The sequence below is a fragment of the Cinclus cinclus genome, chromosome 17 (genome assembly GCF_963662255.1).
Source record: "Cinclus cinclus chromosome 17, bCinCin1.1, whole genome shotgun sequence".
In the NCBI taxonomy this organism is placed as follows: Eukaryota; Metazoa; Chordata; class Aves; order Passeriformes; family Cinclidae; genus Cinclus; species Cinclus cinclus.
The window spans coordinates 6,838,988-6,862,547 of NC_085062.1; the positions used below are offsets into that span (position 1 = coordinate 6,838,988).

General features: G+C 39.1%; 1 protein-coding gene across 3 annotated transcripts; it reads left to right on the plus strand.

Moving 5' to 3' along the window:
• The first annotated feature begins 1,742 nt into the window (after positions 1 to 1,742).
• On the plus strand, positions 1,743 to 23,040 carry CHFR (checkpoint with forkhead and ring finger domains). 3 transcript variants are annotated; one of them, XM_062504032.1, is made up of 18 exons: positions 1,743 to 1,787; positions 2,211 to 2,358; positions 4,205 to 4,304; positions 9,117 to 9,226; positions 10,793 to 10,852; positions 11,006 to 11,218; positions 11,907 to 12,122; positions 12,403 to 12,559; positions 12,782 to 12,936; positions 13,279 to 13,441; positions 14,215 to 14,357; positions 14,848 to 14,967; positions 15,267 to 15,350; positions 16,086 to 16,156; positions 16,771 to 16,858; positions 17,026 to 17,133; positions 18,076 to 18,148; positions 20,280 to 23,040. In XM_062504032.1, the coding sequence occupies exons 2-18, from the start codon at positions 2,223 to 2,225 to the stop codon at positions 20,320 to 20,322; spliced, it is 2,040 nt and encodes a 679-aa protein (XP_062360016.1). In that variant the 5' UTR covers positions 1,743 to 1,787; positions 2,211 to 2,222; the 3' UTR covers positions 20,323 to 23,040. The 3 variants fall into 3 exon arrangements, with proteins under 3 accessions (XP_062360016.1, XP_062360017.1, XP_062360018.1); XM_062504033.1 differs by having other exon boundaries at positions 11,955 to 12,122; XM_062504034.1 differs by lacking the exon at positions 10,793 to 10,852.
• Positions 23,041 to 23,560: the final 520 nt, after the last annotated feature.

Genomic DNA, 23,560 nt, shown 5'->3' on the forward strand with positions numbered 1-23,560 from the left:
CACAATATAACAAAACAACTTCCTCCCTCAGCTAATGCTACAGTTTACACAAAAGATTTGGTTGTTGGGCTGTTAGTTGCATCTCCCATGTGCTGGTATTTTCCTCTGCCACTCAGAGATAACAATTACCAGTCACTGTGAGCAGTAATAGAAATGAAGCACCATGACAATGCTTTTGAGTGATTGTAACTTCAATTGATGTGCCTCTCTTCAAATGTATAAAAGGCTCCATTCGTCAGTGAGGACAAAGTTGAGAGCAAGCAGGGTATTTTACAGACAAATCCTTTTGGAGGAATGTAGACATTCAGGTTTCAAAGAACCATTTTTTTAATGCTATTATTACTAAGGGAAGAGTTATAAACTAAGGTCAATAACACAAAGCTCTTAAGTACATGCATCAATTCTGACTCATGTGTGCATATATTTTTTTCCTCACCTGGGGCTCATGTGATTAGGACTGTGGAGCAATACTGTGTTAGGTATCAGTTAAAACTACAGATCCAAACACTGCTGTATTTCAATAATTTTGCTTCTATCAGTGGCCCCATCCAGCTGTCTTGCACAAGCTGGTGTTACTGTGAGATTTCTGTGGCCAAGAGGATCTGCAGGGCTTCCAGGAAAAGCAAAAAAGCAAAATCTGAGAGCTCAAGCCTGTGAACCAAGTGGGAGTATTAATGCCAAGAACTGCAAGTGGTTTTGGTTTTAGTGTTTTGTTTCAATTTTTTCTGTCTTCTCGTTTAATCCAGAGTCATTCAAGTGAAAGGGAAGAAAGGGGTCACTTCCTCTGTATATATTAGATGACTAATTTAAGAAGCAGGGACATCAAGAATATCTCAGCTTCTTCTTCCTGTTTTGATGAACATAAAACTGTTCTGAGTCATTCAGATGAATATGAGAAAGACATCCATCACCAGAAGGATGCTACTGATGCTGTGCAAAAGGACCACAATGCGTTTGGCTAGGAAGCCACTTTATACGGAGTGCTAACTGGTCAAAAAAAATTATGGTTTGCACATGATACAAACGTCCCAGAAAAGAAACTAAGCCAATATAAACAAGCAGATCAGCAAGTGGACACAAGGGACCACCAAATGGAGGACATGGAAATGAGGTGGTCGATGCGGTAAGAGACAAGTCTCAAGGTTCAGAAAGCTGTTGCCTGCTCTTGTCCCCGATAATGCCAGAGTTTGGTTTTCAAGAGTCTCCTGAGCAAAACTGGGGGGGCCCTTCCGTGCGTGACCCCCCCCCCCCCCCCCCGCAGGCACTGATCCTGCCTCGGTCCGAGCTTACTTTTTAAAGCCTGGCCCTAGAACAGCACGTTATGTTCTTAATTTAGCTGCTGCTGGCAAACCAATGGCTGCTCAGTACGCCAGAGTTAAACTACAACAATTTTTTCACTGGATGCGACCGCTGAAACTTCAGCCGGCCGCCGGTATACCCCAATCGCGGTGAGGAGACACATCTGCCCGTAACAAAGATGGCGGCGCGCACCCTGTTCCGCCTGCGGACCCACCCACACCCAAGGTGTCTACCCACACCCAAGATGGCCGCCGAGGCATCGCCACTGCCTCAGCCCCTCCACAGCCCCGCCTCTGCCTATGGGCGGTGCGCGGCGCGGCCTCACCGGAAGTGGCGGCGCTCCGGCCGGCGCGGCGCAGCTCCGTGGCGGGCGGCGGAAGGCCCGCCCCACGCAGAGTGCTGGCCAATGGGCGCGCGGGCCCGCCCCGGCCGCATCAGCTGATGGGGCAATGTCTGTTGACAGGAGCCGCCCGGGCCGCGGTGCTGGGGTGAGTGGGGCCGGGTCGGGCCGGGCAGGGCAGGGCAGGGCAGTGGGGGTACCGCGTCCCCAGGGCTCACCGGCGGCCCCCGTCCCGCTCCAGGGAAAACAGCGGATGGACGGACGGACGGACGGAGGCCCCTCCGGTTCGCTGCCCCTCGCTCCCCCGGCTCGGTCGCCGTCGGGCGGGGAGCGGCCTTGCGGGGTGGGGGCGCAGGGAAGGGGGTGGGTGGGCTGAGGGGGGCCAAAGGCGAGGGAGGGTTTTGCGGCACCGCACAAAAGGGGACGGCGGGGCCGGGGGAGTCCCGAGGGTGCGAGGAGGCTGCGGGGCAGCGGCGCGCAGGGCCGGGCCCCGGGGGTGCCAGGGAGCCGTGTTCCTCCCCGGGTGCCGTGTGATGATGGGGTTTGGGTTGGCTTTGTTTGTTTTTGTCAGATGTGAATCCAAATGGAGCAGTCGGAAGGAGGCGAGCGGAGCCAGCAGCAGCCGCAGCCCTGGGGGAAGCTGATCCGGCTGGGTGCTGATGAGGCAGAGCCGCACGTCCTGCTGCTGAAGAGAGAATGGACCATTGGGCGGAAGAAAGGTGGGACAGGGACGCGCTGAGCTGCCCTAGGGCGGTGTTCGGGGGACAGCAGCCATCCCCCTCCTGGCCTTTACACGGTTGGAAGGTGGCCTGAAACTAGTTGGATTTGGTGCTTTCAGCTGTTGGATCTGCTTGCCGGGCTACCCCATATTCCTAATTCACCTGTGTGAATAGCTAGTTTTATGGTGACCTTTTCTTTTTCAGTAACTTGTGGCACGGGCGCGTTTCAAGGTCAATGTACCTTTTAGGTAGTCTGTGGCGGCTTGTATAAATAAGGGAAACTGTTGATGAAGAAGTTTCTCTGCTTCGGTCCTGTTTATGTTCTCGTTTCGTTTCTGTGGTTAAAATAAGTTGGAACTGCAGTGCAAAATGCTTTGGCTTCACAGACAAGAAAACACCCACATAAAAGCCCTTAATTCTTCTGGCCTTATAAAGACTGCCAACAAGTACTGAAAGTTTCTCTGAGAGTCGATTTGAAGGCTTTATTCCTAGAGTCTAGGACTTGTCTCGCTGGCCTTTATTTTAAAGGGTTTTGTGCTTATTGTACTTGAAACAAGGACTGAAGTGTTTTCAGTTTCTTTTTCTCTGCCTTGACAGTGCTAATTTTCTTTTCCCTGTTCATCAGTTCAAGCTAGTTGGCTGATTAGTCACTTCCTGTAAAAATAGTTGTGAACAAACACCAGATGCTATAGCTCTATGAGAAAGGCAAATAGTGTCTTGTAGGAAAAATGTTTTGCAAATTTACAGTTGGTGATATCTATTGAGATTGCTTATCATTAAGCTGTGGGTAAAATATTCAAGCTGATGTCTGTTTTGAGAATTGTCTGGCAGAAAAAAAAAGGTGAATTCTTTCCTTTTCAGTTGCTTTTGTAGCTCTTTGCTAATGGATTAGTTAAATGGATGTTTACCAGAATACCAAACTGTGATTTTATAAGCAATACTTATGACTCTTCAGGAACATTAGAATTATTTGAGGTAGTGGCTGCTGCTTTCCTTCTGGATCTGTTGTTGGGCAGGCTGAGATCAGTTTACCCACAGTGTGAATAGGTGGAGGGGAATCATGGTTGTTATAACTTTGGTGTAAGCAAGTATTTTGAGTCCTTTGAGAGAGATTAGTGGAGAACCTTGAGTGTTATTTTCAATATTCAATGTTAAAGTGAAGTAAGAAGACAAGATTTTCTTAGAGCCCTTGAGTTCTAGGTAGGAAGGTTTCTATCACATTATCATGGTACTTCATCTGTGTAGCCCTAAATCTTAGTCTTGGATTTGTAATTCTCTTCAGCTTTATTAACATAATAATGCTATCAAAAGATGAGGACAACTTCCCTGTTTAAAAACAATCAAAAGACTATAACGTAGAACTGTGGCAATATTTTTATTTATCAGTTATTGGTTCCTACTACTTCCTCCCAATACACCAGAATAAACCAGAAGTTAAATCCAATGAAACAGCATCTTGATGTGGAAAAAGAGCTGAGTGCTGTGAGATGTGTGCCTTTAGGAGTTAAACTGAGCACTTTAGATATGTGTGGATTTATTTCTGTACCACTCTAGAACAGAGTAACTTTGATTTAATTTCCATCTGTAGGGCCAGGGTTGGGGGGAAAAAGGGAACTGTAACCTCTTCAAGTGGTAGCCCCATGTGCTGATAACACATTTAAATCTCACTGCTTGTATTTATGTATCTCCCATTGGACTGTGTTGCTGCTTGTGTGACAGAAGAAGTTTTGAACTATTGCAGATGTACATGAGTCAGTTTGTGTTGCATTTATAGCCATGTAAAATGCTGATCTGACTGTGTAATGTGTATTTTTAAGCATGCTGGAAAATCTGATTTCTTTTTAAGGCTGTGACTTATCTTTCCCTGGCAACAAGTTGGTGTCTGGAGATCACTGTAAAATCATAGTGGATGAAGAGTCTGGTCAAGTGTCATTGGAAGATACAAGGTTGGTTTCTCAGAATATTCTTGGAGAGACTTTTGTCAAAAGCTCAGTAGGTATTTTATACTAACCCTGAGAGCTACCACAGTAACACATTAAATTGCCTTCTGGGCTGTTGGAACAGGGATTCAGCATGATATCCTTCAAAATCTCAAAGGTGAAACTTTCCCCTTTATCTATGTACATCGTGGGCACATTCTGCTGGCCTGCCAAAGTACTCTGCCCCTGCTTTGTCATCTGATAAGGTTCCTCTCCCCTTCAAGGTTGTAATTAGGGATGGGTCCAGGATATCCAGGATAGGTCCCTGGATAGATTCCTGCAGGGTTTATACTCCCAGAAGCTGTGGGACAGGATGCTAAATTTTTGGGAAAACATTGATGTCTGGGAAAGGTTTATAGTTACCATTCTCCAATATAATAATAAATTTCAGGATGTTCTAAACAACAAACCAAGCCATGTTTGCCATCGTGGCAGTCTCAGAGTGTAGCTGTAAATCTCAGCTTGAGAAACTGTCTCTGTCAGAATTGGTTTAGACCAATGTTATGACAGAACAAGCTAAATAAATTGTGCATGATGCAGAAACAGTCCTGGCTCTTTTTTTTTTTTTTTTTTTTTTCCTTTACCCACGCCCTGAGGCAGAAGGTGCAGCCAGCAGAAAACTAGCAAGGCCAAATTAAACTTAATTTTGTGTGTGGTATATTCATGAAAAGGTGAGGCTTGTTGCAAGGTAGTTTAGCAGAAAGGCTGCACCCCTGGAGCATTGCCAGGGAGCTGCTTGTGCCTGTTACACTTCTCTGTATCTAACAAAGTAAATCCCTGGAGTGCTCTCCCTCCTTTGAGTTCAAGCATGCCTGCCAATTGCTGAATCAAGAAACCAAGCAGGTTTGATATGACTGCTTGCTGAAGATTGTTCTGATTCTTCTGGGTCTTCCGATGTTTGTGCCAAATAGCAGATGAGTCCCAAAAAATCAGACTGAAAGAAGATGATTCTTGAATGCTTGAGTTGGCAGTACAGATGCCCAGAGTCACAGAAAAATACTGCAAGGTCAGCTTTTTCTTCTCTGAAGTTGAAAATAATTTGGAAACATTGATGTGGTCAAGCTCAGATTTTTCTGGTGAAGAGGAATGCATTGAAGGAAGCAGTGAGTGTGGGACAGTCAAACTGAGGGGTTTTTGTTTCTCTGTTGTATCTAATCCAAAGAATATAATCAAATCTATTTAGACAGCCAACGTTTTTGTCTTTGGATAGCACAATGAGTTCTTGAATATACTTTGGAAGGAATTACCAAAAATTTGCAGGTGAGAGAAAATGTGAAGAGCACTCAAAATTATTGAGTAAATAAAAGTTTGGAGGAAACAAAAGCCAAAAGTTAGCAAATAGTACAAGAAAATACTCAGACTCACCATGTTTTGGGATCTGTTTCTGCTTTATTTTCCAAACCATGCACTAGTTGCTTTATAGTGCTTGGAAGAAAATGAATTGTACAAGCTGACCCAAGACAGTGGAGGCAGCAGTGGGATTTCTCCCAGTAAAAGCAGTTGGAAGACTCTCCATTTTGAAAAATAAATTTTAAAGGCCGGTAGTGTAATTTCTTGTTGTTTTCTAGTATTTTTCCTTTTAAGAGCCTAAGCAGTAGGTGATGTTTCAGATCAGGAAACTATTTAGACAAGGCTGATACTCATATGACAGGCAAGCAGACACTTCCTTTCTGTGGGTGAATTGGAGGTTGATCTGCTGAGTGCTGCTGACCTTTCTGGTACTAAACTCTCCTCACCCTCCAGTCAAAAATATGTCTATGAATATTGAAAGAGTGGAGAATTACAGTACAGAAGAGATTCTGTACCTTAATAGAATTCATGATATGCACTATAATAACAGGTAACTGTTAACCCAGAAGCTTTAACACAAGCTACATTCTTTTCCTGGATGGATGCAAATAATTATTAGAAATTATTAGGCTGGCATTTTTCTTGGAAGGTTATGAGAGTTTCTTACAATACATAGATCATTCATCTACTTCAAAAGTAGCCCTGTTCTGAGTGAAACTGTTCATATCAGTTCTGCACAGCAGATGGGATTGCAAAGTAAACAGAATTTATGGTTCGTTAATGAAACGAGTCATCAACCACATTGGAATTGAGTCAAGGCCTGATTTTTTTTTTCTTTCACTGTTTAAAAAAGTGACATTGGAACCTTTTGTGACATAGTTTCACAACACAGACAGTTTATATCTGATAGTACTGTTTTTCTTCTCCCCTTGAAAAATGGTACAGCCAGTTGGCATCAATTCAATACCAAGTCCTTATGAATGGCCTTCATATTTGGGATTCTCATTGTACTTTCTACTTATTTTATGGGGAGTTTAATTTGAAACATCAGAGGAATGTACAAATGTCATAATTTATCATGTGTGTCTGGTTAAAAAATACCCACCACATTAATTTGGAATGTCACCATATCTGTTAAAAGCCTGATGCTGAAGGCTGGAATTGGAAGTGAAAGACCAATACAATTATCTGGGATAATTGAATAGTTGAATTGAATAGTTGAATAATTTTTTCCCTTTGGTTGTTGGCTGAGAGATAAATACAACTGCTTTAGTTTACTAATGCATTGAAGGAAAGCCAATGATTTTCTGTGTTAAGTGATATCCATTTATTCCTACTTCATTTGGGTCCATGTGTGCCAAAGTAATTAAGTAGTCAGCTCTCACTGAAGTCTGTGTAACTACAGAACTGAAAAGATTTGGTTGTCTGAAGTCAGTTTGAGCAGGGTCTTGCACAGCTATTTTTGCATCTTGCTTTGTGAGACCAAGCCTGAGTGGTTACTAGATGTTTGATGTTTTGGGGTTTTTCCTTTCCCCAGAAATACCTTGTGTTATTGTCCCCCAGAATAATCTTGGAATTTGGCAGTCATGACAGAGTTACTTCATGAAATACATTGTGACATTTCACCATCTACCTTTAGTGAAGTATTTGGGCTAGGAGTTGACTATAGAAGCTAAAATTCAGTAAAAGACAAGTCTTCTTACTTGAATTTAGCTGATTTATATACAAAAGAAGGTCTAAAACACTTGGGGCAGATGGGAGATGCCTTCTGGAAAACTGAGGAGGTTAAACTTGATGTTTTCTAGTTTTGTTAAAGGACCTCAGACAGATTGGTGTAATTTCATTGAAGGAGATACAGTTTTTGCTTCAACATGATCTTTTTTTACTATGTTATCACTGTCATCAGTATGAAGTAAAAAAAAGGTAAAAAATACTTCATCAGTATGAAGTAAAAAATCAACATTTTTTTTAACAGACTCACTATAATTCTGTTTTCCTCTTGATTGCTGGACTTTGGCAATCATTTAGTGATTTCTGTTCTGCTGGTTCTTTTGTGCTTGTGTCTTTCAGCCTAGTCAACATCTGTATGCCTGAGGGGGAAAAGACAAGCTATGAGTAGTTTTCTTCCTTGTGAGAAAAGCTTAAGGTTTCATCAATGTGAGAAAAACTTAAGGTTTCATCAATGTGACCCAAAGATTTTTTTTTTTCATTTCTTGAAAGTTCAAAGTAGCACTTCTTTTTTTTTTTTTTTTAATATATATCTCATTTATGTTGGATTGGTTGATTCAACCACGTAGACTGTGGAAGAAGCTGCAGCAGCAAGACCAAGAGCTAATACCTTGATCATGACTTGCTGTAGTGCTTCCAAAGGGCTTGTTTTTATTTTTAAACTTTTAATTCATACTTTTGTGTCAGAAAAGAGGAGGGGGAAGGTGCTGATTTCCAAACAAACTCCCCTGCAGCAAGGGCCAGTCTGTGGTGCCCTGGGGTTCAGGCTGTGCCTCCAGGAGATGGCAGCACAGCTTTGCTGTTATTTCTTGCAGCTGCTCTGCAGAGAGGAAAAAGCAGATTAATTTCTGCTCATTCACATTTGGTACCAAGTGCAGAGATTTTGAGTGGCAGAAGCCTGAAATTCGAGAGGGCTGCAGCCCTGAAGGATGCTTACTGCAAGTAAGCTGGAATTATTAATTACTTAAATAACTTGACTTGGTTATAAAACATTAATGGTTTGTGTATACAACATCATCCATAGTTAAGGGGATAAAGACTTAATCAGAAATGCTCTGCATTTTCACTTTCCCTAGTTAATTTCTTCTACAACTATTGAATTTTTTATCAATATCAAAATAATTAATTCCAACTCATCTTTCATTGTCTATCACTTTTTTCCACCTCGTTAACATCTCACTTTCAAGTTGCAAACAGCCCAAGTAATTTTACACAATTTTAGATTTTTTTAGTCCTCACAATTTTAGGGTTTTTTCCTTTTTGAAGGGGGAGGAGTAAAAAAATTAATACTGTGTGGCATCCCTGACTGTACAAGAGTAGTTCCTTTGTCACAGAATGTCTTACGAGATTCCCAGTATTAAATGGAAAGCATGGCCTGGAACTTTTTGAATAGAACTCGTGTTGTTCTTTGGGTTTTATACATGTAGGGTGGAGACTATTGAACAGAAACAGTCATCTAATTATTTGGAGACATTGGCTAAATATCAGGGATCTTTTGTCTGTCAGCTGCCATCTCTTTACCAGTAGGTGCAAATGACCTTTGAAGTTTCAGTAGTTCTGCATTTCTGTCTTTGGGGGAATTTGTTTCTAGACTTCCTTTTTTTTTTTTTTTTTTTATTTTTTTTTAAACAATTTTAGTCCACTTTTACTTTTGGGGGGCAGCCAATAGTTTTTCTTCTTTAAATGTATCTTGTGTGAAAACCTTCTCCTGTGTAATTAAGAAAACATTTATGCTAAGTTATCTTTTCTTTCTCTTTACAGTACTAATGGAACAGTAATTAATAAACTGAAAGTGGTTAAGAAGCAGACATGCCCATTACAGACTGGGGATGTGATCTATGTTGTTTACAGAAAAAATGAGCCAGAGAACAGTAAGTGAATAATACTTTTTAAATGGCATGCTTAGTCATTTTCTTTTGAGTCATGAGGGAAAAGAAATATCAGGATAATAAAATTGAGTAGTTCTGTTTTAAAGAGAAATATGTTTAAAAACAAGTCCCTAGAGAAGAGGTCGTGGATGTGCCAGTTTTTACAGAGACAAATCTGAGTAACTGTCTGAAATTTAAATGTGCCTAGAAGTAATTTTGGTAGAACTAATGCATGGAATGGTAAGTAATGAGATTCTAATCACATGTCCAGTGCTGCTTTTAGAAGTCAGATTACTGGGGTAATTAGTGATGCTTCATATATCCCAGTGAAGCAGTTTTTGGCACCAGTAGGAAAGGCTGCAAAAGCTTTTTGTTTTGTGTGTGTGTGTTTTGTGTGTGTATGTTGGCTTTTTTTGTTTTCAAGACGTAAGAGGCAGAATGGGGGGGAGATAGGGAAAGCCCTGCAGTGAAAATAGAATTGGTAAACCTGGAACAATGCTGTATTTACAGTTTTCATACAGTAATAAACATGAACTGTTAATTTAAAAAATTCTAGATACATACTCACTGTTGAAATACTTCCTTTATTAAATTGCTGTTCATTTATATACAGACAGATTTATGCTGTCTGGTGTGGATGTTACATGAAGCAGTGATAACCTATATTTTTCTGTCTGTACAGTTTATCTCACAAATCCTGTCTTAAGTTGGCACTACTGCACTTGATACTACTTAGATGAATCACTTGGGTGAATTTTCCAGGCAATGTCTGAATCACTGATTTCTGTTTGGGTAAATAAGTAGTTAAATTGCCAAGCATCTAGTTTTGCTTTTTCAGCTTTTCCATCTTCAAACACAGAGATGAATTTAGATTTGGCATGCCTGTTTGGCCATTCTAAGTCCTACTGAAGGAGACAATATTTTAACTTCTGATCAGAAAAAGGATTGCTACAAATTAATTCTTACTTGCTTGTAGGTGCTTGGAGGTGACAGAAAGGTAGCAAGGTAGAGGAATTTTTGGAACAATATTAAATTGAAGTAAGATTGAAAAGAAAAGGATATTATCCAGTTAGTTTTATTAATAGATTCTAAATTAGTTTCTGGCTGAAACTTACCGCATGTCCTAATCTGTATTTTTGAGAGTTCATGTATCTCACAAAGAAATGAAATAATATTGATTGAAGAGGTTGAGAAGTGAGCTCAGAACTAATAAGCTTCTTCGAAGAACTTTGATTCAAGTATCAGTAAAAATACAGTCTGTTCTGACAGAGCAGATTTTAGGTTTAAGAAATGATTAAGCCTCTGGTTCCATGGCTGGCACAAGTTAAACATCACACAAAAGCTGCTCTGCCTGGTTTCCTGAGAAGAAAAGATCTTGCTGTGCTGCTCCTAATTGCCTCCTAAGTAGGGGTATTAACATGGTACTATTGAGGTGACCCCTCATTTGCCTCTTCCATTATCAGACACTTTGGGGATGCAGCCTCTTGTGAATGGAAGTTGTTTACGTGGGATTCAGTTTAGTGAATTTTTGCTTAAAGAGCATGATTAATATTTTTAAATCTCTTTCAGATGTTGCTTATCTTTATGAATCCTTAAACACAAAACATGATGCAACTCAAGATCCAGTAGGTAAGGAAGTAATTCAAGATCCATGAAGAGGAGCTAAGCTCCAATGACTAATGTAACCCTCTTGGGAGAGTTTGATTCCTTGGAATTTTGAAGCCATGATGTGGTGACTGTCACACAGATATTTTTCTTTCCTTTCCCCCCTTCCAACTGTAGAAGTTAATGTAGAAAACCAATGCCATGAGACCAAAGATACCTCAAGTACAGGAAGAAGTAATGATGAGACCCAAATTACCTCATCACTGTCATCTACTCAGTCTTGCTATGAGGAACCACAGCCATCTACTTCTACATCAAACCTCTTTAATGCTGCTTCTACCTCTCTGGTTGAGTCTGCATCTGTTCAGCAGGATAATCCGTCTACATCTGGTGAGACTTGGGTCAAGTATTCAAAGTTTGATCCCACATTCATAGAATATGCTGAGTTGGAAGGAACCCATTAGGATCACTGAAGCCAGCTCATCAACTGTTATTCTGGTTTTTAATTTAAACAGATTGATCTCTTTCCCCTATCTCAGTCTCTAGAATTTGCTTTGTAAGGTTCTAGTGAAAATACCAAGTGGATATGTGCATTTTAACTTCCTCTCTGTGAGCAGGCAGGGTAAATCCTGATGAATGAGTGAAGGAATTGTGATAATTCCTTTATCCATTTCTCAGCAGTTCATTGGGACCTCATTGGCTCCTATGGAAACAAAGGAGCTGTGATCCCAACCTGTTATGTATGATCAGTATTGCATAACTCCTGCCTGGCATCTTTGTCAGGAAGACCTGGTGTGGATAATAGTCTTAAGAGTAAATACTCCACAACTGAAAGAGGAATGGAGATTTTAAGTAGGGTTACACAACTAATAGGTTGTTTTCCCCCAGGTCTTCCAATTAGTCAGATTGGTTCAGAGTGTGTTTAGTAAACTGTGCAGACTTTGCTTTTCTGCTCCCCTTTTTCCTACTCAGATGTTTGGATTGATGCATGTGCCTCGTCAGGGTTTGAGTACCTTTTGTTTTCACGTGTCCCATAGCTGTGTGCAGTCATGTTCATGTTTCTGTTTTTATTTTATAGGATCACAGTGCTCAGTTATCACTCCTGTGCCTGCTTTCCCCATCTTAGAATCCATGTGTGTGAGAGCACTGCACGACAAGCATGAAAAGCTGGATGTGAATGCTGAAGCTTCTGCAGTCGCTCCAGAAATCACTGACAAAGAAAATGCGGAATCAGAGTCTCAAAGAACAGGGGAGGAGGAAGGTTTGGAACCTGCTGAGAAGAAACTAAAAAAAGGCTAGTACACTGTAGTATTCTGCAATTTAACCCTCACCCCTCCAAACTGAATTACAGCAGCTGTCATCAGTCCTTCAGCTTGTTTCTTGTGTCTCACTTGATTTCTGGTCCCATGAAAATAATGTCTTCAGTAGCAGAAGCTGTAGTGTGTAAAGCAAGAACCTCTTTTGGGACTGTTATCAGTGGACAGTGAATCAGTACATATCTTCCAGGGACTTTTAAAATACTTGAATAAAAATAAATTTTAAAAAGCTTTAAAAACTATCTTCTGTCTTTGTAGATGAAGATACTTGTCCAAGCCTTTCACCAGCAGCTCCAAGTGAATGTATAATTAAAATTGGCTCTGAAGATGCAAAAACATCAAATGTGAAACCAGATAAAATGGAAGAGACATTAACTTGCATTATCTGCCAAGAACTGCTGCATGACTGTGTAAGGTATGTAAGAGTGACAAAAGCTTTAATCAGTTGGTAATAATGCAAGACATTCAGCTGTTTGAGGAGGTCAGGATAATCAGCATTTTCACAAGCCCTCTTGATTTTCCTTTTCCTACCCCATCTAGATAGTCAAATCAATGCTAGATAGTTTTTTTCAGTGTTATGGATGTATCTGAAAGAAATGAAATACTTGTATTTGGACTCCATTTGTTTGTTTTCCAGCTTGCAGCCTTGTATGCATACTTTTTGTGCTGCCTGCTACTCAGGATGGATGGAAAGATCTTCTCTATGTCCAACTTGTCGTTGTCCAGTAGAACGTATTTGTAAAAATCATATATTGAACAACTTGGTTGAAGCTTATCTGATTCAGCATCCAGGCAAGTTGAACCAGTGTCTAGCAGAATCTGATGGATTTCACAAATGAGCTGCCTAACTGATGTCTGGACACACTGTTGTCTATAAAATACCTGTGTGTTTTATTACTCTGCTATTTTCTCTGATGTGGCTTGTCTTGAAAACAAAACTTAAGTTTCCTGATCCTAGACTTCCTTAACAGAGAAGGTAATTTAACTAGCATGATCTAGAACTCTCTCATCCAAAAACAAGTCTTACAGAAATGAAAACACAATAGTGGTAAAACTGTGTTAAGAAAGTAGAGTGCAGATAAGGGATGTGAGGTGTTCCTTTCTCTGGAAGTCTGAATTTGGTTCTCGTGCCAGATAAATGTCGCAATGAAGACGATGTTCGGAGCATGGATGCCAGAAACAAAATTACTCAAGACATGTTGCAGCCTAAGGTGCGGAGATCTTTTTCAGATGAGGAGGGAAGTTCTGAAGATTTACTGGAATTGTCTGATGTAGATAGTGAATCCTCAGATATCAGGTATGTCTGTTTTTAGGTTGTGTGCTGGATTAGACGTGCCTGTGTTTGAATGAGTAGACCTGCAAACTGAGCTAATTTCACAAGTGCTGTTGTTGCTGTTAGTGTTTCTGTGATCATTGCCAGGATCTGTTTACAGATTAAGATAATTCTTGACAAAACTCGGCAGTTTTGCTGGCCATCCTTTTGAACCTTGAGCAATCAGCAAAAATTAGAACTTCCTGAGATTCAGTTTGACACCAACAGTTCTATGTTGAATTGTGGAACAAAAAAAGGTTTCTGGCTAAGATCTTGTCAGGAGATAAAGCAGTCCATGATCCTATGAGTGTGTTTGCAATGACTGTGCTTTCTTATGTGTCTGGAATGCTGCTTTCACTGGGTGTATGGTACCAAAGCAGCTCATGCTTCACTTAGGAATTCCCAAGTACCAAAATACCTCCTCTTTATTTTCAACAGCACACACTTCTTGCTCAGTCTACAGAGGAACGGAAGAATTCTTGTAGATAACTACTCCATCTTTGTTCCCCTCTCTTTTGGTCACATTGCTCTTTTTTTCCCTTTTCCTTTTGTTAAAACTTCCTGAGGTTTTTATCTGTCACAACTACAGCAGACTTGAGAGCTGTAAGGTACTGAGTTACATAAACTTTTATCTGTTATTACTAAATGAGCAAATCCTAAATTTAAACTTTGAGTCTAACCAACCTTGTCTAGCATAGTGATGTAAGTTGTATTTGCATTTGTTGGGTATAATGTCATATGACTTTTTGTTCTTTCAGTCAACCATATATAGTATGCAGACAGTGCCCAGGGTACCGAAGACACTCTGTTCCAGCTGCATCTGGCACAGGCCAGGAGACAGAGGCAGGAGGAATGCAGGCTCTGGGAGATGCTCCATCAACCTCTGCCAACTTCCCTGCAGGTCAGTGTCACATTGTCCCAGCAGTGCAGCACTAAAATACTGCAACTCAGACACTCAGGACAGAGACACAGAAGAGCTGGGGTTGGAAGGGAGTCTTGAAGATCATCTCCATCTTCCCTGAGCTGAGAATGAGCTGTGTTACAATGAACTAAGTTAGACCTAAGCAAGCTCCCTTTTACAGGACTGTGAGAGCAACTCTACACCAGTGTTTTTGCAAATACTGCAATTTGCTGTGATTGTCCAAAATGGGTTGCTGATGGTTGATCAGATGGTGGAAAAGTTCTTAAATTTTTCAACATACTGAAATCTTTTACAGACCTATGCAATTTAGAAGTCTGAATGCTGGTTTTTTTGCTGTTTCATAGTCTGTGTAAAAAGGTTGCTTGGTATTTCGAGGTTTTTATGTGTCAATATTCACTAAGATTCCTCATCCAGATTGCAATTGTGTAAATTGTTCGATTTTTTTTTTTTTTTTTTTTAACTTATCCAGCTGTTCAGGAATATGTGTGTCCTGCTCAAGGAAGTCATGTAATATGCACTTGCTGCTTTCAGCCAATGCCTGACCGGAGAGCAGAGCGTGAACAGAATCCTCATGTTGCTCCTCAGCAATGTGTGTATATTTTTTATATTATTTTCTACAGAACTCTCTCCTTATTTATTATTGGATTTAAATTTACTTGGAAGACTTTTTTTTTTATATGAATCTTCTTTATTTGTACTCTTGTAGTGACAGCATGAAAGAATCTTCCTTTATAGAATTTATTAGCCCTTTAACGAATGTATTTTAAATGAGAAAGTTGTATCATTTTTGAACCAAGTTGATTAGGGCTCTGTTGCTACTGATTTATGAGAATAACTGAGTTTTGTTGTGTTCAGGTCCTTACAGGGGCTTTCTGTGTTATTTTACAGGTACAGTTTGTCTGCAGCCCTTCTGTCACCTGTACTGGGGCTGCACTCGCATGGCGTGTTTTGGCTGCTTGGCACCATTCTGTGGTATTGTGGACTAATTTTTATCTTATCAGCCTGTTTACTTTGCGGTCATGTCTATCTTGAACTTTAAGTAATTTAAGAGACATAGCACAAGTTTATAGCACAGTCATGCAAAAAAGAAGCAAGGCCTGTGTCCTCACATCATAAACACAAAAAATTGAAGTGGCATGTGTCTTAACTTTGAGAGGATTTAACTTTGTCTCTTCATACAATATTGGGCTTAGAAGCTATACTTGCTGAGCACAATTCTTTCCAATATATATAAAAAAAAACAAACCATGGTGTATTTCAGTCTAGTAAGAGAATCATACAAACCAGTGCAAAAGCACTGCACATCTGGTGGTAAGGGATTAGAAAAGAACCTTGCCCTCTTAAATATTCAGACTTCTGGAAGTGAAAAGATTTTTGACATTGAAGAAGAAATAACTTAGAACAGTTGGAATGGCTTGGTGGGTGCAGTTTGGAGCTAATGGAATATGCTTTACTAGCACTGGTAATTTGTGCAGCTTGGTAGTGTTTGTGGACTGAAGTTGAAATTTTAAAATCTCAGTATCTTGTCTTTGCCACTAGAAGTCGTAAACCACATGCATTAGCAAATGTTGAATGCAGTCATGTACTTGGTGCTCACATGAGCCTGTGCATGTTATTTCAAGAAAAAGAAGAACCTTCAGAAAATGTGAGGGCCACGGGGTTTGGGTGAGAAATAGTAACTTTTCTTCTTCTTCTTGTTCTGATTAGAAATAAATCTTGGTGATAAGTGTTTAGATGGCGTCCTGAATAACAACCACTATGAATCAGATATCCTAAAGGTATGTTTAAAAATCATTGTGTGTGATAATAACAAATGCACAGAGTTTAAGATGTACTTACTGGTGAAGTAGAAGTGATGTGCTGCCTGATAGTTACAGTGGCAGCACTGCATCACTTGCAGAACCTGATTGTAAAAGGCTGATTAAATGAGCTCCAAACGATCATGCAATATACTATTTAAGAGAAAAATAATTCAATAAAAATGTGCCAGGAAAGCAATGCTTGTTAAATATTTTGTCTCTGACAAGTTAAATTTAACACTAACTTGTTTGGAGAATATTTTGCTCATACTATAGCAAGGTTGCCTAAATTGGGTAAACTGGAGGAAATCTTGATTTGAGGTAAATGAGAGTATGACTGGAATTAATCTGTTCTCAAACTTCTGGGAACAGGGGAGATATGAAAAAAAGATACTTAATGGAAGGTTTTATTTGGGGTCTGAATGTATTATGCTAATTAAGCTACAGGTATTTAATTTTCACTTGTAATCAGCATAAATCCATTCTGAAAACATAGTTATTGCTAGATTTGAAAATATTTGAGAATAAATGGCTTGCTTACTCTTTAAGGGCAGAAATTTTTCTAGATTAAACACTTAAATTGTTCTTTTCAGGATTACCTGGCATCCAGGGGTCTGACGTGGAAAAATATGTTAAGTGAAAGTCTCTTAGCTCTTCAAAGAGGAGTTTTTATGTTGTCAGGTATGTGTTGTGTTCAGTTCGCATGTGCATGTCTCCTTGTCTGGATGTAACTCAGCAATGTTATCAAGAAGTTTAGAGTAGTGTGTACAGAACCAGTGCAGTCCTGGCTCTTTAGGTAAATATAATTTATTAAGCCTTGCATTTTTAAAAACTGGTTTTCTCCCCAGATTACAGAATTACTGGGAACACAGTGCTTTGCTACTGTTGTGGCCTTCGAAGCTTTCGAGAACTTGCCTACCAGTACAGGCAGAATATTCCTGTTGCTGAATTGCCAGGTGGGGATTGTTTTGCATAGTAAGGAGGGGAAAAGTAATTTAAATGAGTTAACATCAATTTTATCTTTGTGTCAGTGTTCTTCTGGCACTTTCATGTAGCCCAGTGCAAATCTTGTCTCAGGGCTAATGCCTTATGCTCCTTGCTTTACTTGTCAGCTGCTAAGCTTGCGTATAGTTATTTTCAGACTCCCTAATGGAACCTTTTATTTCAGTATCATTTCTTGTCTGTAGAATAAGTGTATGTGCTGAGTGAAAAGAGGAGTCAGTAAAATCAGAATATAGTAAACAGGAACCAATTGTTGTATTTAATTTTCCTATTTAAACACATAAAATGATGCAGCTTCTAAACAATTTAACATTTTACCAGCTCTCAACTAGGAACAAGAATGTTTTCATAAACTGATTCTATATCTTTGCCTTTACAATTTTAGTATAAAATAGCATGCAAGCAACTGTGCCTCCTTCAGACCTAAATTTGTTTGGAACAGAAGCTGTTCCAACAGTTTATTACTTCTGTCAATTTAGTTCTTGCTGTTAGCAACAGCTTCGCAGTCTTAAGATGTTGAGAACTCTGCTTGTGCTACTGTGCATAATGAGCAAGAATTGTGTACTCGGTTTGCCCTTAGCATTGCTTTTCAGTTCAACTGCTGGACAGCTGAGTTGTAATGTATGTGAAGATGGGGGAAAGCAGCAAACTCTACCCAAATTAATAATTTTTGACAGCATTGAGAACCAAATACTTTTATCATAAGTCAATTTTTTTGTCCTTCACAGAGCGTTTGCTTTGTTTCCAGAAAGGTGAAGCAATATAGTTCTACAGTTGTTCCTTGCCAATCATGTCTTGTCTCTGATGAGTAACCACCATTAGCAGTGTCTTAATAATTTAGGTCACCTTTAATGACTTTGGTAATAAATGCAGCATTTCATTTGCTCTTCTTGTAGTGACTGTCACGTCACGTCCTGATTGCTACTGGGGACGCAACTGTCGAACTCAGGTCAAAGCACATCATGCCATGTAAGTTGTACACTTTAGAAGGTGGTTTTGCTTTGCGTCCCTAAAAAAAAAACCCCAAACCAACAACAGGATAAAAAGCGACCTTTGAAGTCACAGAACTTGCAGCATATAGCAGGACTGGGTGAGCATTGGGGATTTTTTTGGTCATTTTTGTTTTTAACACAACTTTGAAATGAGCCCTCTGTGCATGTCAAGGGCACTGCCTGCACTTGTAAGCTGATGTAACCCATGGCTGACACTTCTTGTGTCTGTTTTTCCATCCACTGGGGTGGAAAGATTCTTTTAGTGAAGTGCAGCTTCCATTGAAGAGATCAATTGGTGGGAATAATTAGCAGCAGGAGTAGCTTGGAGCACATAACATAAGCCACAGCAGGTTCCCGAGGAGTTTCTAGGTCTTACATATCTGACCCAAGGAATCTGACATGCCTCAAAAATGAAATATTGATCCTGAAAAGAGATTAACCCTCTACTTGTCAGGAGTTTTAATACCTGCCTTCGATTCCTGGTATCTGGTCACTTACAAGAAATGTCTTTCCAAAATAAATCAAGCTTCTTGAATAAAAATATCAAGGCCTCTGATGACCAATGAAGTTTTATTCTTATAAATAGGTGCACATATAGTAAGATAAATACTAAAGACTCCTAAAACAAAACAAAAATTTTCTCCCTAAGAGCTAACTGGTTTCAGGGAGGGTTGAAAAATCCTTCTTGCCTTATAAATAATTCTCTAAATTCTCAGTGTAATTTAAGATAGAGGAGCTGTTACCCCTTATTGAGAAATTGCCTTAATGAATAGTAGATTCTACAGTATCTTTCTAATGTTGCAATGTACACACACACTTAGCATAATTCCTTTAATATTTCAGGTACTGTGGGTTGAAAATAACCAGTCTGTGCAGCTCAGGCAAGCAGATCATAAGACAGACTTGTAAAATATTCATCTGCAGTCTTTTACAAATTCAAGGGTTTTACCAAATAGCTTGCAAAAATAATTTTGGGTTTAAGTCGTAGATGTAATTTGAAGTACCAACGCTATCTGTAACTTCATATTATAAAACTGTCTGTATTCCCAGAGGAGATTTTGTTTTGAAATGTTAGCGTTAATTCAATATCAAAGTACTCACCAGCCATCTTTCTTCATGTTGTGGATAATTTCATCTAGAATAAAAATGACTCAGGGGTTTTTCCTTTTTTTTTTTTTTTTTCTCCTTCTCCTTCTTTCTTTTTTATTTTTTTCCCCCCAAGCATTAGTCCTTCCTAGAACTTTAGTGGCTGCTACTGTTAGTTCCTAAAATCCGTGAAAGCAAACAATCCTGTCGTACCACTCCTTTATATCCAGATAATTTTTAAGTTTTTTTAATTGAGCTAAATTGTTCTGCTAAGTAGTTAGATTATGTGAGCAAGGCTTTTCTGATCTTTGATTTAATCCAGCTGAGAGGGAAATTCAGGGTTTGCTTTGCACCTTTTTCTCCATATGTAGTGACACACTCAACACCCTAGCTTCTGTTTCAGCTGTGTGTCACAGGCCACATGGCTCAAGCAAGAGAAAAACAAGGAGTGAACAGTGAAATGTTTTTGAGAAGTGAGAAGTGCTTGGTACTAAATTATCTGTTTAATCCATGAAGACAGGTTTGCCATTCCCATAAAACTTAGATAATACAGGCTGAGAATTTTTTTTCTTTCCAGAAGATTCTAAGCCACTGAGACAATGTGTTTGTGTGGAAATGTGTAATTAGCCTGGTTAGTTCTAGTTCTTAATGACTTGTGTAATGCTGTCTGCTAAAAGTTACTAAATCTTCCAGGGAAAAATTAATTCACCCATTCCTGTTTTAGTTGCCTTCTGGGTTTGAAGTATGCACAAGTATAGAGGAATGCTTTTTAATAACAGGTTTTCTGTGTGCATAATAAAACTAATGAGAGTTAGGTAGGAGAGATGTTGAAAATCCTGTTACACATAGAATGGCAGTAAAGTATGGTCTAAACAGGCTCTGAAAAAGAGATTTTAGTCTGTAAATGGTCTGCTTTAGACTCTTTAACATTTAAAATACCCTGTGTAAGATGCTGACTTGCTTTTGTTGCCTTCTGAGAACTTTGCTGCATTTTAATGCTCTTATATTTTTCTTTATTTTAGGAAATTCAATCACATTTGTGAGCAAACACGATTCAAGAACTGAAAACTGTAGTCTGTAGAGAGGGGACAAAAACCTGTTTCATTGCTTGTACAGTTTAAGGTTTCAGGGGATCTGCTCTCATAGCAGGGAATCATTAACTTTTGCATCAGGTAACCCGATGTGAAATTTTTAATTTGTAGAATTTTACAGTTGTACATGAATAAGGTAGATGTATTTTTTCCCAAGGTAGTCCAACAAGCATTGCATTCCATGCTCATGACTACAGTGTCCCTGTGTCACTTCAGTGAAGAACACAAACAAATCACACTCACAAAAACCAGCCATATCTTGGGATGACCTAAGAGTAAGGAGTGTATTTGCACTACTTGTGAAGAAACTAAGAAAAATCGTTAGACTTAAAATAGAGAAGATTTCTAAAAGTATCTGATGGGTATTTCAAGAGCCATTAATATTTAAGAAGGAAAGGGTCAGTGTATATTTGTAACTGCATTTTTTAATAGTCCGATATTTTGTTGCTACCCATTGCATTTGGGCTAGAAACCACATTAATACTCCTTTTTAAATAATCCATCCAATAAACAGCTGTTTCAACTTAAAGCTTCTACCATATGTGTAGTGTTACAGTGGAGGTAGTACAGTTTCCTTTCTTAGTTTAGACATGTTGATGTTTTTTATTCATGTGAAATTACAAAAAGAATTGCACAAAAATTTGAAGATCACATTTAAAATTGGGGTAATACTTGAAACAGAACAGACTTCTGCTAATATTATTTCTGTAGTGTTTTATATCAGAAGACCAAACAGTGCTTTTGACATAGACCAGCCAGTAGGACACACTGGTTCATTTTCTTGTATTTCTTTTTTGGTTTGATATCATGTGCTAAATATGTACCTCTGCAATGCAGCTGTTCTCTAGCATGCATACACTGGTGAAAATGTAGAAAAAGCTGTAATTTAAAAGAGAATATAGCAGTTTTACTGGAAGGAGCAATCTTACCAGAAATAAGTGAGTTTGGACAAATTGTAGCAATATGGAGGCATTTCTGGATAAGGATAGAGATAGGGATCATGAAGGGGCACACTGGTGTCACTGACATAGGTAATGTAGATTTTATTTCCATGCCTTCTGCAAAGCTCATTCAGGAGATGTCCCAAGTGTCATTAAAAATAAAGAAATCCCAACTTTCCCCCTTCCCTACAAATTGATATGATCTAATGTGTTTCATCATAATCTGGTTGCTAATGTTGACAAACCACGACTGGGACCAATTTTGTTTTCATCATACCTAGAAGAGTGAAGCAGACTGAGAAGAAAGCATAAAAAGTTACCTCTGTAGAGACCATGTTGTTTTTAAGTATGCCTTATTTTATGAGCAGGATTTATACTTGGATGTTAAAAAGTGTACACACAGTATCTTGTGATATAATGGAGCACAAATGATGCAGCACATCGTGTCTACTGGTTGCAGTGAATTAAACAACTATTTCCAGTATTGCACATCTTGATATGAATGCTAATTAGAATGATGTCTTTCTGTTAGGTTTTTTATTTTTTGAAAATAGCTGTTGCAAGGATGGGTCTGTTGACCATGCCCTTATGCTATTAAAAATACACTTTAGTGTGGACTTCTCTTCCTAATCTCTGGGCATTTTTCTCCTGTGAGTAGGATTGAAATTGGATCTGGAATATTACTTGAAACTTCTTTTAACAACAACAGTATGTTTCTGTCTTTTAGTGTTATTAACAATGTTCTGTTGCTTCTGTATTTGTATTTTATGTTTGGATTTTTTTAATGGTTATTGTATCTTCTCAGGACAACCATTCCCAGCTGGTTTTGATCTCATTTTCATCTCTGGCTGTGCATGTAGCAAATTGAGTGCAGTTGTGGAGATCAAGCCTTTGCACATTAAATGCAGAAATGTGCTTTACATTCTCATTCACCACTCCCACACCCCAGATGTGCTTTCAGCACAGCCTTGTCACTGTGCTGGTGTTCAAGCCTCTCGTGCTGAAGTTGTTTTATTGGTCAGGAGTAACTTGCACTTACTCAAGTTATGTTTGTATAGGGGTGTATTGTGTGACCGTAAGGAGAAAAAATGGGGGAAAGAACCCAGACAGCAGAACTCATGTGCTTAACATCTAAAATACCTGTGCATTAGATGTTCTTCAGATTCTTTTTATAAACCCCTCTTCCTTTTCCCTGTCACAGGTAATTAATCTGCCTTTCTATGCATATAGGGTTGCGGTAGTGCAATGGAATGAAGGGATTTTTTTGTCATTTATATTGTACCTGGAAGAGATCAGAAATTGACTTGCAGATGGGGAGGGTGAATAAGTCCTGATCTTTATATGCTCTTAAGTAAGTAAGAGTATCTGTCATGGGTATTACATACTCTACATTAGACCTTTTTAAATGTATGGTTACCAGGTGATAGTTAATGTGATAAATGTATGAACTATGCTTGGTGTAATTGTTTAAATACTGTAAAGGTGCAGCATATTTTTAACCTGTCTAAAGCACATCCCCACCTCCTTTATAAGAGATGTTTGGAAGCTGAGCATGAAATGTAGTAGGATAGATGTGGAAACTGAGGTGATTATGATAGGATTTGACATAGTGGTGAACAAGGTATATTGTCTCTGTCTTTGAGAAAAGTTCTTTTATAAAGAAGGTGGAGAGTAGTTCTTCCAGTTCTCTTTTGTGGCTTATTTTTTTCCTGAACTAAGGAGTTATTAAAAAAAAAAAAAAGCTACTGAAGTTGTCTGTGTTTCTTCTGTGGCATATACTCTCACCACAGAAATGGATGTATGCAACACTTGCTAATAGTCAGGCTGTTCATTATTTGAATGTTGAGGTTTTACAAGCAAATACCATCCCTGGACTTTTAGTAACTGAAAATGACATGAGTTTGTGTCATTCTCAAACTTCCTTGAAAATGTCAGATGATATTGCAGAGGATCATCAGTATCTCTAGAGGTTGTATCGTAGATGATATTAGCAAAAGACTGTTAAATAGAAGTGAGAGGGCTTCAAGATGCTAACAAACTAAAAAGTTTGCTACTTTTTAAAAGTAGTTACTATTTTAGATTCTTGTGACACCATAAACACGGAAGTGACAAGTATTTTACCACCTGACTTAACAGGTTAGATGAAATTACAGTAATACTGTCCTCATATTGACTACAATTTAATTTGTATAAATTAAAAGGTTCCAAATGACTAGTTAATACAACTTGTTTTGAACAGAGCTTCAGCCTTGCTGAGTAAACAGGAGGACT